The sequence below is a fragment of the Tupaia chinensis genome, unplaced genomic scaffold, assembly GCF_000334495.1.
Source record: "Tupaia chinensis unplaced genomic scaffold, TupChi_1.0 Scaffold000058_1, whole genome shotgun sequence".
In the NCBI taxonomy this organism is placed as follows: Eukaryota; Metazoa; Chordata; class Mammalia; order Scandentia; family Tupaiidae; genus Tupaia; species Tupaia belangeri.
In genome coordinates this window covers 184,419-201,729 of record NW_006159516.1, presented here as the reverse complement: position 1 = coordinate 201,729, position 17,311 = coordinate 184,419, and the positions used below count along the sequence as shown (strand labels likewise).

General features: G+C 34.2%; 1 protein-coding gene and 1 pseudogene across 2 annotated transcripts; one reads left to right on the top strand and one right to left on the bottom strand.

The window, feature by feature from the left end:
* On the bottom strand, nt 1-15,515 carry KLRK1 (killer cell lectin like receptor K1). Of its 2 annotated transcripts, none has more exons than XM_027776608.1 (8): nt 15,431-15,515; nt 14,355-14,451; nt 12,004-12,108; nt 9,623-9,715; nt 9,369-9,401; nt 8,880-9,031; nt 8,175-8,278; nt 1-867 (listed from the first exon to the last, which is right to left on the bottom strand). In XM_027776608.1, the coding sequence occupies exons 2-8, from the start codon at nt 14,395-14,397 to the stop codon at nt 750-752; spliced, it is 648 nt and encodes a 215-aa protein (XP_027632409.1). In that variant the 5' UTR covers nt 14,398-14,451; nt 15,431-15,515; the 3' UTR covers nt 1-749. The 2 variants fall into 2 exon arrangements, with proteins under 2 accessions (XP_027632409.1, XP_006141642.2); XM_006141580.3 differs by having other exon boundaries at nt 14,355-14,436; nt 15,431-15,501.
* LOC114010040 (uncharacterized) lies at nt 9,886-9,980 on the top strand (annotated as a pseudogene).
* Nucleotides 15,516-17,311: the final 1,796 nt, after the last annotated feature.

The following is a 17,311-nucleotide window of genomic DNA, read 5'->3' as shown; positions in this document are numbered from 1 at the left end:
TTAATATACTATTTATTCTGAAACAAATACCTTTCCAGTTGTGAACATATGAAATAGACAAGTTATGTGCATCCAAAATATGATGGTGGCACAGGCATAGAATAGACATTATCATTCTGAACAGGAGAAATAGGGAAGAAGGAAGGATGACGAGTCCCAAGGAAGTCCAAAATGCAGCAAATAAAACCCTATGAGATCTTACGGCTTGAGAATAATCTTACTCTTTGGTTTCAGGCCCACTAGGGTGGCAGTTTCATCTAATGGAACAATTGTGGTAGCAACAACACCCCTACAGTTGGGTAGTCTTTTCAGCCTAACTGCCCACACTATGGCTTTCTTCTGTGTCTCTGCCCATTTAGCAGTTTCTGTGAAGGGAGGGTACAACCCCCCCATGGCTCCGCAGGGCTGCCCCTTCCTTATTACTCCTTTAGGTGGTGATCCTATCCTTTAAAATCAAGGCTGCTCCCTTCCCTCAGGCTGCAAACCTTGGGTCTTCAGGGGGAATGATATCCTTGATGATCTCTGAATTGCCTTTAGAGTCCTTCTTCCTTTGTCTTGGAAAATATTGTGTGTTCTAGTCCAAACAGTTGTATGGTATGGTCCTACAGGGACTAAGAAGTCTGATAGTCTTTAATTTTGATCTGTTTTGTTTTGTTGTTGTTCTGTGTCCTTTGGTTCCAGGTGGCAGTATTTCTGCTGTGATAATTCCTTCTCCACTTTTGTTTTTTATAGATGTGGTTGATAAACTCCTACAAAATCCTCTGCATGCAAATGTATGTATTTGAAGCTGAACAATTTTCTGCATAGGCTTTGAAACTTGAGCCATAGACTGCACAGGTCCCATTTTGCATTTCAATCATTGTTAATCTAGATTAGAGAAAATTACAAATAACATTCATGACTTCATTAATGAAGAAATATAAAAATTAAACAGTGCTTTGGATTTCAAATACAGAAACTTAAATAATATTATTTCAGGAGATTTTAAGAACATGTTTGGCCCTTCTAATTCACAGATATGGAAAATAAAATCAGAAAATAAAAGTGAAAACCACATTCATTTCTTTAAAAGAATTATTTTTATCATAATAATTATTATTTTTAATTTACTACGGGGCACATGTGTTCATCAGGGAGAGACAAGAAAAAAAGGGAAAGTGAGAAAGAAGGCCACAAGATATAGTATTCAAACTGCAGTCAGCCATGTGAGAGTCCAACACCTTAACCACCATACCATCTGCTGCCCCAAAACCACATTCAATAGTAAATTGTATACCATATTTTTTCCATATATTGGTAAATAGTCAATTTCGAATTATAAAATCTCTTCATATATGTACCCTATTAAAAAGAAGTCTTGGGACCAGCAGATGGTGTAATGGTTTTGTTGGACTCCCATGTGGTCAACTGTGGTTTGCGTCCTGGACCTGGTGGCATGAGACTCACGCCAGGCATATGTGTGAATGTGTGTGTGTGCATGTGACCAAGATCCTATGAGGAGAATGGAGGAGAAGGGATTATGATGTGGCCATCCTACCTGGAGGGTGATTTCTCACTTTCTGTTTCTCTGTGTCTCTCTATGGTACACATGTGCCCTATAGCAAAAATCTCTTTAAAAAAAGAAAAAAAGTCTTTCAATGTTTATATAAAAATAATCAGGTTATAAGTAAATTCAGAACTTAGAATTTTTTGAGAGGTTTTTACTATAGCAAAACTTATAGGGAGCGTGCACTAGTCAGAAAGAGAGAGAGAGAGAGACACAGAGACAGAAAGTGAGAAATCACCCCCCAGGGGGATGTTCATGCCACAATCCCTTCTTCTCCATTCTCCTCTTGGGATCTTGGGCATGCACGCACACGTGCCCGGCGTGAGTTTAAGCCACTGGGTTCAGGACTTGAACCACAGTTGACTACATGGGAGTTCAGCAACATAGTCATTAATGCTAACTGCTGGTCCCCAGAACAGAATTTTAAAAATCCGTGTTTTATGAAAAATAAACAATGTGCTTCATTGCAATTTCATTGAGTAAGGTAATGAATAAATTGCAAAGTCCTCAAATACATGCATACACACACACACTAACATGTTATTTGTGAATGTGAGTGCGGTTGCATATTTAGGAATTCTATGCAGAGATAATTATATCAATATATTTATTTTACTCTGGTATATTGAATATTTTAGAGTTATATGATTAATATAATAAATGGCAATTTATTTTCTTTCATAATAGATGGAACATAGAAGGCCTAGGAAAGAGTAATGGTGTCACTTCAACATCAAGTTAACAAGACAAAAGAGAATACTCATAGTCTGATGCAATCTGGATTTAAAAGCACAAGAAAATAAATTCTGTCCCTTTAGAAACAACTGGTTACTATAGGTCAAGAGCACTTTAAGAGCTTTCTAGTAACTATATGCTTTTACTTGTCTGAATATAAATACATTAGAGTCTCATTCTTACAAATCTCATACTCTTCATGTCTTCCTTCAGTTTCTGTGCCTTTTTTCCCGTCTTAACATGCTTTTGCCAGCGTACTGACTACACTGCATTATTCTTATTTGTTCATAACTCTTTGGCTAGACAGGAAGAGTTATGCCCTATTTATCTCTGTAATTATTTCTGCATAATTGCCAGAAGCTGAGTATCATGAAACAAATATTTATTATATGTATAAACAGAAATTTCATGATAGTCATTTTGCTTCCAAAAGGATCTTTTGTGCTTGCAGACTAGGAAATATTGAGCTAGTATATGAAAAGAGGCATATAAAATGCTTAAAACTGTGTCTGACAGAGAAGTGCTTAATTAATGTTAGCTAATGCCGGTTCATGTTTATGTTAACATTGACATTACTGTGACTATTTTTATTACTTATTTAAAAATTAGGGGTTCAAATAACTGAAATAAATTTTAAATAAATAATTAGAAATATTTATAGTTTGGTGACCTTTTGTATCATTTGTAATATAATGAAACTGAAGCAAAGAGAAAGCAGTAATGACAAAACACTTGAGTTTTATTTCAGATTTTTTTGTGCCAAAATAGTGAAATCACTGAACAGAGTTTTGATAGACCCAATCTTTCAAATGATAGAAATTACATTTTTGTTAATGATGTTTTTGTCTTAGGGCACGTGTGCTCATTCAGGAGAGAAAGACAGAAGCAGTGAGAGGGAAAGTAAGAAATCACCCACCAGGGAGGTTGGTCATGCTGCAATCCTTTCTCCTCTGTTCTCCTCCTTGGGATCTTGGACACACATGTGAATGTACCCAACCTGATTTTCAAGCCACTGGTTCTGGGACTCGAACCATGGTCAACCATGTGGAAGTCTAGAGATGTAACTGCTACACATCTGCTGGTCCCGAAATGGCCTTTCTTGTGAGCTATCCTTGCTTTCATATATTAGATTAAAGCTGTATTTGTAAACTCAATGAACACTGAGATACTGTCACTGTTTGAGTATGAAATGTTGGTCAATGCAATCAAAAGCTTAAAAAAGCAGTCTGTAAAATTAGAATACAAAGAATACCTGGGAGTCCATAAAGACAAAGAGAACTACAGTTCACAGGACACAGATCCAGAAGTATGCAGGATTCCTCTTGAGTATTCAGCAGAGTACTGATTAATACACATGTATAAGAAAGTGATCCAAGGAAGGAGAAAGAACTAAGAAGATTTAGAGGGAATAGTACCCAGTATTTACATAGGGTCTGGAACTATGTCTGCCATTTGTAAAACCATATATTTCATCAAAGTTGAGTAGATTACACAGAATGGTCTTGCTTCAGTATTGTGGGATATTTAATTGTAGAAAAAAAAACGTTCTCATTAACAATATTTAAAAGTAAGATCAAAAGAGATAAGTTGCTAGGAAAAGGCACAGGTAAGTATCTTTGTTCTAGAAAATAGTTCACATTTTTTTTTTCAGGAATAAAACATACAGAGAGCCATCCTGTGGTGTGGCAGTTGGGGTGGCTAAGTCCCACATGGTCTGCCATGTGGTTCAGGTCCCAGAGTGAGCAGCTTGCATGCCCAAATTAAAAAAGGAGAAGTAGAGGAAAAAGGGTTGCTATGTGACCATGACCCATAGGGGGTGCTTTCTCATATTCCCTCTCTCATGCTCTCCGTCTCTCTCTGGCAAATTAAAAATTATGCAGAATCAAAGAAGGTAATATTTACAGTGTATGAAATTCAATAAAGAAGTATGTGGTGAGCAAAGAAACAGAATAACATACCTTTCTTTCTTTTTTTTATAGAGAAATTTTTGCTGTAGAGGGAGTGTTCTTGCCAGAGACAGAAAGTAAGAAATCACCCCCTGTGGGGAAAGGACATGATGCAATCCCTTTTCCTCCGTTCTCCTCTCAGGATTTTGGGCATGCATGCACATGTGCCCAGTATGAGTTTCAAGTCACCAGGTCCAGGACTTGAACCATGGTGGGCCATGTGGGAGTGCAGTGATGTAACCATTACACCATTTGCTGCTCCCAGAAAAATATAGCCTTAATGAGGAGGAAAATTAATCAGTCAAAACAGATCCAGAACTGATGTTGGAGTGAGCATACAAAACAAGAATATTTGTTTTTAAATCTATTATTTTATAATAGACTATATTTCAGATATTAAAAATTTTAGGTAAATACAAAGAAATATCAATAAAACTTCTGAATATGACAATTTAGTGTCTGAAATAAAATGTATATTTATAGCATTAAGGAAAGATTAGATATTGCAGAAAAATATTACTAAACTTTCATAATGACAGAAACTATCCAAATGAAGCACAAAAAAATAGAAAAAAATTAAGACTGTCAGGGAACTTTGTCACAATTAAGGTAGCTGTAATTTTATTGCCTGAAGAAGATAGAGAAATGGGGAGAAAAAAGTATTTGAAGAAATCATTACAATACATTTTCTAATAATAGTGAAATATTTAAAAATTTGTTAGAGGGCATGTGCATTAACTGGGGGAGAAAGAGAAAGCAAATGCCTGGGGGGATGTTATACCACAGTTCTTTCTCCATTTCTCCCTCCTTTCAGGATTTTGGGTGCTTAACAATGTGCCTGGTGTGTTCTTCAAGCCGCTGGGTCTGGGACTTGAATTACGTGTTCATCCATGTGGGATCCAGTCTCTGACTATTATGCCACCAGCTGGACCAATACTAAAACTTCTAAGCTCATAAATCCAAGAGCCTCAACAAAATGGAGCATAAGGGGGCCAGCAGACAATGTAGCAGTTACGTAGCTGGACTCCCATGTGGCTGACCACTGTTCAAGACCTGGACACATTGGCTTGAAAATCACATTGAGCGCATGTGCATATGTGCTTGAAATCATGAGAGGAGAATGGAGAAGAAAGAATTGTGACATGGCCAATCCCCCTGGCGGGTGATTTCTGTTTCCCTCTGTCTGTATCTCTCCCTCTCCCCATGAGTGTATGTACCTTTAGGCAAAAACCTCTAAAAATAATAAATAAATAAAATACAACATGAGAAATATGATGAAAATGAAGACAGAGCCTATTCCAAACAAATTGATCAAATTCAGTGATAAAAAAAATAAATAAAAATACAAAACAAGCAACTAGAAGGAAAAAATATATGTTATATACAGTGTAACAAAAATAATAATGACAGCATATTTCTTAGACAAGTAACAGAAGAAGCAAAAATTTATTAAAATACTAAGGGGAAAAAAGCATCTCTTAGCCCAGATATCTTTAAAGAATAAATATATCTCTTAATGAATAGAAACTAAAATAATTTTTTACCAGAAAAAAAAATACACTGTAAGACATGTTAAAAGAAGTCTTTAATGTAGAACAAATAAAATATCAAATGGAATCAAGTATTTAAAAAGGGATGATACGGGGCTGGCAGGTAGCATAGTAGTTGAAGGGTGCTGACTCCCACATGGCTGATGGTGGTTCGAGTCCCAGACCTGGTGGCTTGCTTTCTCACTTTCTCTCTCTCTCTCACTCACTCTGTCCACCTCTGGACAAATAAAAATAAATAAATAAATAAATAAAGTTAATAAAATAATTCTTGATAAAAACAGGTATGATGTGCACCAAAAGTAGCACTACATGAATAAATACATAATTCATGTAGTTTTTATTATTGAAAACATTTAAAATGTAATTGACTATTCATATAAAATTATTCAGTTGTTGGGAAAGTCATGATATATTTCTCCATGTTTTTCTATGCAAAAATGTGTCATGACTTTTCCAAAGGCCCAATAATAATAATACATTATGAGGGTTTGATTTATAGGTAAAGTATATGACTAAGGTAGCACTAAGTTTGAAAATGAAGAAATGAAAGGGCATTGCTACAAGAACAGTATACTGTACAACTCATAAGTTAAAGACATATGCAATAAACTCCAAAGGAAACTTAAAATAACAAAATGAATAGAAATATTTAACAGCTATGACAAACAGCATAAATTAAAATATGTTAAATGATCAAAAAAGAGAAAAACAATAACCTGTAAGTGGAACAAATAAAGAACAAATAGCAAGATGACATAACCATATAAATAATCACACTGAATGTAAATGGCCTAAAAACCCCAATTAAAAATGCAGAAATGGGGGCCAGCAGGTGGTGTGGTAGTTAAGGTACTAGACTCACATGGCTGACCACTACTTTAGTCCTGGACATGGCGACTTGCTTTCTCACTTTCCCTTTCTCTCTGTGTGTGTCTGTCTTCTCTCTTTGGTGAGCACACATGCTTTATAGTAAATTAAAAAATAATATTAGGTATAAAGAAAATTAAATAATTATTGAAAAAAAGGGACAGAAAAGTTAGATTGCTTTAGAAGGTGAGATTTAACTCTATTCTGCTTCAAGAAACTTTTAATGTACAACACATACAGTTTAGCAATATATACCATCTTAACCCTAAACAAACAAAAAAATAGTACTGACTATTAGTGTAGAATTTCAAAGCATGAAATATCATTAACTTCAGAGATTTCATGAATAAATATAAAGTCACAAATTCTTAAAGTGTATACATTACTACATATTTAGGTACCTGAAATAGAACTTCATAATACATTAGACAAAAAAAATGCTTAAACTTGGGACAACAGGTTGCATGGTGATTAAAAATACTGGATGCCTATATGACTGACTTTGGTTAAAGTCCCAGATCCAATGGCTTGAAAATCATGCCAGGCATGTGTGTATGCGTGTCTGAAATCCCAGAAGGAGGATGGAGAAGAAAGGATTGTGGCATGGCTATCACCCTGGAGAGTGATTTCTCACTTTTACTCTCTGTCTCTTCAGTAAGCGAATGTTTCCTATGGCAAAAACCTTAAAAAAATGCTTGAACTGTGAGAAGAAAGACATATATCTACAATTCCAGTTCACAATTTTAATACTTGTGTTTTAATAACTGACTCTTTTATCAGAAACAAATGGAAAACCAAGTAGGCAGCAAATCATCACGTAGAAGACATGAGAAACACTCTCAATGAACCTGACATGATTGAAATTTGTAGAACACCACATAAAAACAGCAGAATAGACATTCTGTTCTGGTCCATGAGATTGACTTCAATAAATTTAAGTTTTCACACTTTTCAAAGTACATTTCCTGGTTAAAATGGAACTAAATCAGAAATTAATAACAGAAACATCTCTGAAATGTTTTCAAATGTCAGAAACTAAATAATACACTTATGAATAACCCAAGAATCAAAGAATAATAGAGAATTTAGAAACTGGAATAAAAATGGAAAAACAGTATCTCAAAATATACAGAGGTCTTGCCATATGTCTTCCGTATGTCTTACAACTGATAATAAATGGAAAAAAATACATGTGATATTTATTCTCTTGGTTTCATTTTACTTATGTGTGAAATAAACACATAATATGAGAAATACCTTCCATAGTATTTGACAAGTAGTAAACAATTTATGTTAGTCATTATTATTTGTGTTGTTTATTCTGAAATACTGTCTCCCAAATTCAGGTTCTAAATATTTTTCTTTTATTCTTTTTCTTTCTTTTCTTTCTTTTTTTAAACTATTTCTAAGTGAGTAGAGAATATTCAGGGATTGTGCTAACTGTGATAAATAAAATAAAAGAAATAAGTGATCATAGAGATAATTTAGGAACAAATTCGCAACTAGAGATCTACTGGGCCAGAGACTTACTGGTTGGGCGAGAGAATGGAGCCATCTTCCCACTGCCAGGATCCATTTGTTGGAATTTTTGCTAGTCCTATCCAATGATATGACTTCACCAATTTAAAGAAATCCTGTTAAACACAACAAATAAACAAGTATTCAGAATTTTAGTAACTGAAAGGCAATTATCATTAATTCATTTCTTTCCACACTTGGGAAACAACGCATTCTTTCCCCTACCTTGGTAATTCCCACCTAACATATAAACGATACCTGCAATTTTTCTGCTTTCTTATTTTTTATTTTATGTATTTTAAGGTTTTTGCCATAAGGCACGTGCACTTTTTGGAGAGAGATAGAAAGAGACAGAGAGAGGGAAAGTAAGAAATCACTGCGCCCCTCCCCACTCACTGGAGGGATGGCCATGCCACAATCCCTTCTCCTCCATTCTCCTCTAGGGATTTTTAGGTACTCAGGTACATGAGCCTGACGTGATTTCCAAATCGTCACGTCTAGGAGTAGAATCATAGTTTACCATGTGGGAATCCAGTACCTTAACCACCATACCACCTGCTGGTTGCTCTGTTTTCTTATTTTTAATGTAGAAAATTTTGGAGAGAGCGTTAGAATATCTAAGTCTTTGTGACTTTTATATTCCAGGTTCACATTCTAGTGAATTATTTCATATGCTAGGATTAAATATAAAAAAGGAAATTAAAGCAAAATACTCACCTGGTCCACTCTGCTATATATCTTCAGAAGGCTAGCATTTTGAGACATACAAGAAGCTTGACTCTGGTACCAGTTTTTGTTCTCATTAAAAAACTGGTAGCAGTTATTTCTATAACACATCCAGTTTTTAGGACATGGACCACAGTAACTTCCTAGGAAGGTAGAATATATTATTAATTCTGCAAATGTGAGCATTATAGCAGATTTTGTCTAGATAAGTTAAATGTTTTTCCCATTCTAATTCTAAAATTTCAGGTAATTAAACCATTATGGTCATATCAAAGACATATGTCTACATATTCATAGAAAGAAATTGCCAAAACGAAATATCTTCCACTGTTTATAAACATTCCCTTATGTTTTTAAAGCTTCAGTGAATTAGGAACTAGAAATAATCATTCCCATTCTCCCTTTTTAATGTCATTTAATATATGCCTACAACTTGGTACATATAGATGCATATTATTTATGATTAAAAAATTCACTTACCTTCCAAAGAAATTGAAACTTCTTGATTGAATGCTATTAAAATAATCATAATTATTAAAACATAATTGAGTTTCTAGTATCTTTACAGTATATCAATAATAGTTTACAAAGTCCTAGACTCATAGAAAAATATGGTAAGCATACATAGTTAATATTGTTAGTTTATGTTTCTATGCCTCTTAATACTAATCAAAGCAATGCATTACAATCATTATACCAACAGTATTGCAATTGATTTCTCTGGTATCACTTACGATTTACGAATATGGCAGACAATACTGTCACCATAATAATGAAACGGATCACCATAGCTACAGCAATCAACCAACCAAGAAAAAATGGAAATGCTGTAAACAAAAAGAGAGAGAGAGAGAGAAAGAGATCAGAAAAAGAAGGATATTAATTTAGATAACTTTGCTTTTAATATGAACATTAAAGTGTTTTCTTATGAGGTAGTTTATTTTTGTTTGTTTGTTTTGGTCTATTAGCACCATCACATTAAAAACAGATATATATAAAGACTATACTTTCAGGGATCATTTCTATAGTTCGTTACTAGAGAAGTTTCTCTGATCATGTAAAAACAGATATATAGAGATAACTTGTATCTGAAGAATGGTGTCTTTTATCCGTGAATTATTTTTATTTCCTTTATACATATCTATTTTATGTTAACCATGAGGAATTTATGTTAATAAATGTATTTCTAGCTTTTTAATAAAAAATGCTTCTCTCTGCTTTTTCCCCTGATATTTGGTCTTAAAATAAGACATTTTCTTTTAATACACTTTTCTTGTATTTGTTCCTAGGAAGACAATTTATTTTTATATTTTAATTTTAAATTAAGTTCACATATCAAATTTTATTACTTTTTAAATATTTTTCTATGATACATGACTTTTTTCAGTTTAAATGATATATTTTGCAAATAATATTAATAGCAATACAATAAAAATTAAGCAACAGTTGCAATATTAAAATATTTATCTTTTTCTAACTATAATTAAAATATTTCTAGTACTTATCAATAGGTATAAAAACAATTTCTATGTTTTAAATTAAGAATTAATATGAAGGGGCCAGCAGGTGACATGGTGGTGAAGGCGTTGGACTCTCAAATGACTGACTGCAGTTCAAATTCCCAATCTGGCAATTTGCTTTCTTGCTTTCCTTTTCTCTCTCTTTTTGTCTCTCTCTGGTCATATAAAATTAATAATGATAATAATAAAAATAAAATATACAAATTAAATAAATAATTTTCTAAAAAACAATTAGTATGGGGACCAGCAGGTGGCATGGTGGTTAAGGCAGCTGGACTCACACATGACCAAACATGGTTTGTGTCTGGGACCTGGTAGCTTGAAACTCACACCGTGTGTGTGTGTACATGTGTGTTGGAAATCCTGAGAGGAAAGTGGAGCAGAAAGTATTGCATCGTGGCCATCCCCCACTGGGGGTAATTTCTCAGTTACCCTCTCTCTGTCTCTCTCTGTCTCTCTTTTCTCTGGTGAGCACACGTGTCCTATGGCTAAATATATATATATATATATATATATATATACACACATGTATATATGGATTTTTTAATCCAATGCCTTTTTCGTTTTTTAGAGATGTTTTTGCTATAGGGCATGTGCACTCGCCAGACAGACAGAGAGAGACAGAGAGACAGAAAGCGAGATATCATCCCCCAGGGGGGATGGTCACGCTGCAATCCCTTCTCCTCCATTCTCCTCTTGGGATCTTGGGCACGCACGCACACGCACCCGGCGTGAGTTTAAGCCACCGGATCCGGGACTCAAGCTGCAGTCGACTACGTGGGAGTCCAGCGACATAGCCATTATGCTAACTGCTGGTCCCAATCCAATACCTTTTTTAACATTATGCATACAATCATATAATTTTTCTCCTTTGATTATTACATCTGGGGCATGTGTAGGACATTTCTATACTTTACTCTTGGAAAGCAATTCTATATATAAAAAATATTTCTTAGTTTTCATCAAAAATTATAGGTGAGGGACCAACAGTTGGTGTAATGGAGGAGAAGGGATTGCGGCGTGGCCATCCTCCCTTGGAGGTGATTTCTTGCATTCTGTCTTTCTGTCTCCAAGTGCACGTGCCCTATAACAAAAACCTCTCAAAAACAAAAAAAAGTCATAGGTGAGAGAGATTTGTTGTTTTTCTTTCTGTGTAAGCTATCTTATGTCTATTGTCTTTGTTGTTCTGGCTTAGGAAATGACAACTTATTCATTACTCTCAGAAATATTTCTGTAAATAGCAATCAAGTTTTTACTCATATAATGCTTAAGAACATAATAGTAGAGCCTTTAAAATTTTTCTTTTCTATTTTCCATTTCTATTTACTCTTCCTTAAAGCTAGGTACTCAGTGATCCCTAGGAAACTCCTCTCTCAGTTGTCATATTACAAATAAATAATCTCATCAGTTTAGAGCACAAAAGATCCTAAATAATAATTCCTCCTGATTTTATTTATATGTTTAGTGTCATAATAGAGTTAATATTTTTCTGTTTTCCTCATAAAAGTCAAATAAATGACTGTCACAAATTTAACCACAGTTTCCAAATTCACTTTAAAAATGCTGAGTGAAGACAGATGAAATGTGGGACTTACAGTTTCCTCTACCTTTGCTTGTGAGTAGGGTAGATCTTCGCTTTTGCCATCGTGTGCAAGTATCATGCTTTGCCAGTTCAGGGTTATGTTTATGGAATGCACCCACTTCAGAAGAAAAATAATTCGGGCAAATGTGAGTCATAGCATTTCTGTCTCTTGGGGGATAAATTTTAAAATTCAACTTGCAATTTTCCTGCATATACTTACTATAAGTTTTTAAAAATTCCACATGAATTTACTTTTATATATTTTTATTTTGTTTATTTATTTTTTTTCAGTGTTTGCTATAGGACACATGTGCTCTTCAGAGAGAGAAAGAGTGGAAAAGTTAGAAATCACTCCCTGAGGGAATGATCACACTGCAATCCTTTCTCCTGCATTCTCATCTCAGGATTTTGGGCATGCACATGGTGCACCCCACATGTTTTTCAAGCTATCAGGATAGACACTCGAGTGTTGTAGTCGGCCATGAGGGATCCAACCACCTTAACCTCCTTGCCACAAGCTGTCCTTACTTTTATTTTATATTTCTTCATTATTATAATCTTTATATATATATTTATTTATTTTTGTAGAAGTTTTTTACTATTGGGCCCATGAGCTCGCCAGAAAGACAGAAAGACAGAAAGCAAGAAATCACCCCTCAGGGGGAGGACCATGCCACAATCCCTTCTCCTCCAATCTCCTCTGGGGATCTTGGGCATGCACGCACACACACCTGGCGTGAGTTTAAGCTACTGGGTCTGGGACTCGAACTGCGGTCGACTACATGGGAGTCCAGTGACATAGCCATTACACCAACTGCTGGTCCCAATAATCTTTATTTATTATATATATAAAATATTTATTTTGCTACAAAGTATTTGTAGCAAGATCATATTTATTATTAAAATGAGTTAATTCATAGCATATAGAGAAGTATAACATTAAAATAAAAGACACTTAATATAGTGAAAAAGGCTTATAAGGAAATATATATGTTTTTAAATCACATATCCACATATATTAGCTTGGTGACATCACAAATAGTTTAAATTTTGCATCCCAGTTTCCTAACCTACTTAAAAAGAAAGAATGAGAAAAGGGCATCAACACTACTAGCATAGATAAATAAAAATAAAATAAAATAAATATTGTAGAGTTAGTGTCATAATCATGTCATTAAGTAAATAATGCTAGTATATCTAATTTTCTCTTTAGTGAAGGGAACATAAAAGCAAAAATAATATAAAAGCTAAAATAATAGGATCTGAAGTTTTAGGATAAAAAATAAAAATGATTTTGTTCTCTTCTTGAAATGTTTATTATTTACTGAGTACTTAAATGCTTAATAATATAAATAAAATAACATGGATTATGTTTTTTACCTAAAAATTGAACATGAATATTGTTTGCACATATAATATATAATTCAATTATTAAAAGTGTAAAGTACAGAGTGTAGGTCTCAGTTTATGAATGAAAAAATTCAATCTTAGAAATGGCCAAAATTGAGCTGGTAGGTGGTGTGGTGTTGGGGGCACTGGATTCCCACATGGTTGACCATGGTTTGAGTTCTGGACCTGAGGGCTTGCTTTCTCACATTCCCTCTTCTCTCTTTCTCTTTCTCACGCTGTTCCTCTCTGGTCAATTCTCACATTCCCCCTTCTCTCTTTCTTTTTCTCACTATGTTCCTCTCTGGTCAAATCGAAATGAATACATAAATAAATAAATAAAAGATAAATGAAATGGTTCTTTGTTAAAAAAAAAGAAAGAAGGAAAACCCCAAAATTATATTGATTATTTAATAGAAAGTGAAAATGGTTCTTTGTTAAAAAAAAAAAGAAAGAAGGAAATGGCCAAAATTATATTGATTATTTAATAGAAAGTGACTAACCATAAGTAATATATGACATTTTTAGGATAAACATTGTATATACGTTCATATGTATAATGTCACATAAGTTGACTATCACAGAAATCCATTATGGTAAACATGGCATGTTTTATACTTCTGTTTGACAGGAAAAGAAACTAAAGTACAGAGAGGTTATGGGTTGCCCCATCTCAAAGTTCGAAGGTGGTAAAAGTTTGATTAAAATTCCATTCTTTTAACTCTGCAACCTAATTCCACTTCACAATCTCTTGCTGCTTCAAACTTAGGTGATTTTACTGCAGGTAGTTAGTTAATGAGATCAAAAGAAAATAGCTCTCAAGTTTTCAAAGACATCATTTAAAATATAACGTGGACAGAATGTAAAATGAACACGAAGTGAAACAGAGTAAATAATTTTCCTATGTTTATTTAAACATCTAGATATCTTAAAAATTATACAGAAGCAGAACTACACATTTGCACGGAAAGTACATACCTTGACCGTGATGAGATCTTCGATCGCGAATCAACCCCATCATATATAACTGAAATCTACCCCAGAGGTGAATTCAGGATTCCTAAATAAAAGAAAACTGGGAAATTTTCTTTTTTTTCTTATGGTGAAGTAAAACATTTTGATAGGAAAGGTGAGAATGCAGAAATATTGCCCAGTACATATTAAAAAAGGAAAAGAAATTAGAATTCATTTAAAGCTATGTGAAATTAATTTTATTTTATACATTTTTCCTTATTTTGAGATATTATCCAATTATTTCAAAGAAAGTCATAAAAGTAATGAAAGTAATGAGTTTTTAAAATTAATTTGATTAATACATTAAATAAAAATACTTATAAAACTGATTTTGAATAAAAACATGCATAGTTTCTGTTTATAATGATTTATTTTACTTGGTAATAAGTGATTTATTTGCTTTGCTGAATGTTTATCCTAGTGCATTTTAATTCAACTTTTGTTCATAAAGAAACCATCATTAAGGCAACAAATTATCACCATCATTATTAATAAAAGTAATTTTAGATTTGTTTTGCAACAGTTCAGTGCCCAGGAAAGCCCCCCCCCATAAGTATTTAATAAATATGCATTATATTTAGGTCTTTAAAATAAAACCTACTTCATACTTGATTGTGATAGAGCAACACATGTGACTTGCTACATTTTGCAAATTCTGAGTCACATAAAGTGCCGTTCACAAAGTCTGAAAACTCCTGTGAGAACTCCAATTGAAATTCAATTTTTTTCGTCAAAAATATAAAGATTTAGTCTTCTAATTTTGTTTAGATACAAGTCACCTTCTTAAGGCAGCATCATAATTTCTGATTCTTCAATCAGTATAACCTAGTTACCTGTCATCAAATACAGTGAAAAAGAGTAGAGTTCAAAAGTGGTAAGCATTCCCTTCCTCCCTCAATAATTCTATTCAATAACTTAAAAATAATTGGTATTACCTTAAGTGTAAATATTTTAAGAAAATTTCTTAAGGATGAATACAGTTCTTTACTTCATGAATAATAGTTGTAAAACTCCCACACTCGCATACATACAGCACACACCTGATTAGTGAAGGAAGGTAGGTCCTAATTCTTGTAGATAAGAGCCTTCTTTAGAGCTAGAAAATTAAAACATGTCTTAAATTACAAAGTTAAAACTGAAAGTAGAGATGCCCACTTAATTTTGATGTGTGAGTGAAATGTGCCAAATGTTATTTTAATCTCATCTTCCTGTTGAGGAAAAACCATAAACCAAGATCCTTCTATCTACCAACCACTGCACAGAAAATCTGCTAATTTGGTGGATGAGAGGTAAACATCCGTTGCTAGATAAATTTTAGCGGCTATAAACATCTTATGGCTCAAAAATTATGAATTAGTTATAGGAAGTAACAGGGTTTGTTTTTTTTTTTTTTCTTTTTTGGGAGTTTTTTGCTATAGGGCGCGTACGCTAGCCAGAAAGACAGAGAGAGACAGAAAGACAGAAAGCGAGAAATCACTCCCCTGGGGGATAGCCACACCACAATCTCTTCTCCTCCATTCTCCTCTTGGGATCTTGGGCATGCATGCACACGTGCTTGGTGTGAGTTGAAGCCACTGGGTCCGGGATGCGCACCGTGGTCAACTATATGGGAGTCCAGCAACATAGCCATTACGCTAATTGCTGGTCCCTAAGAAGTAACAGAGTTTTGAGAAATAAATGATGGCATTATGTGAAGTCTTCTTGAATCAAAAGTGAAAAACTATAAAATTATAAGAACTATGTGAAAATTAACAGAGAAGAAAATTAAGTAAAAATTCTTCTGGGCAAGAGCTGTTATAAATTTGAGTGGAATCAAGTATGTCATATTATGTAAACTGGAAATACGTTTCACATACACATACACACACAAGTGTTTATTGATATATCTGATCTTTTAATTATGAAAATATAAAATATATACAAAATAAAAATTTTATTTTTTTAGAGAGAAATTTTTGATATGGGGCATGTGAGTTTACCAGAGAGATGGAGTGAGAGAGAGAGAGAGAGACAGAGAGAGAGACAGAAAGCAAGAAATTACCCTCCTCTCCTCAGGGAGGATGGCCTTTCTACAATCCCTTCTCCTCCATTCTCTCGGAATTTTGAGCATGCACACACATGTGCCTGGCTTGAGTTTTAAGCCTCTGGGTCCAGGACTTAAACCACAGTCCACTATGTGGGAGTTCAATGATGTAACCATTATGCCATCTGCTGGTCCCCAAAATAAAAATTTTCATGAAAAACCGTTAGAAACCTCTCTTAAGTAATTATCAATTTTTTCTCTCTATTTTGGAGACGTTTTTGCAATAGGGTGCATGCGTTCGCCAGATGGACAGACAGAAAGAGACAGAGAGACAGAAAGCGAGAAATCACCCCCCAGGGGGGATGGCCAGGCCGCAATCCCTTCTCCTCTGTTCTCCTCTCAGGATCTTGGGCATGCACGCACATGCCCCTGGCGTGAGTTTAAGCCACTGGATCCAGGACTTGAACCGCGGTCGACTACGTGGGAGTCCAGCGACATAGCTATTACGCTAACTGCTGGTCCCAGTAATTATCAAATTTTGTCAGAATCATTTCATGTATAATATATGTTGGCATTACAGATCCATCTCTGCTCTTGTAGTGTCCCTTTCTCTTTTTTTCTTTGTAGATCTTACTCATCATATTACTATTTTTTCATCACTCAGAACAATTGCACCAAGTTCAATGCCAGAAAAGCAGCACAGTCTACTAATATCTTAGTGTTCTGACTTTTAGCTACTCATAATTTCTGTACTTTAAAAATGATAAGAAAACTATCACAATCTAAAGGAGGCCAAAGAGACATAACAAATAAATGCCATGTGGTCTCCTAGATAGGAGAATGAAACATTAAAATAAACAAGAAATTGGTAAAAACCAAACAGGCACAAAAGACCAGG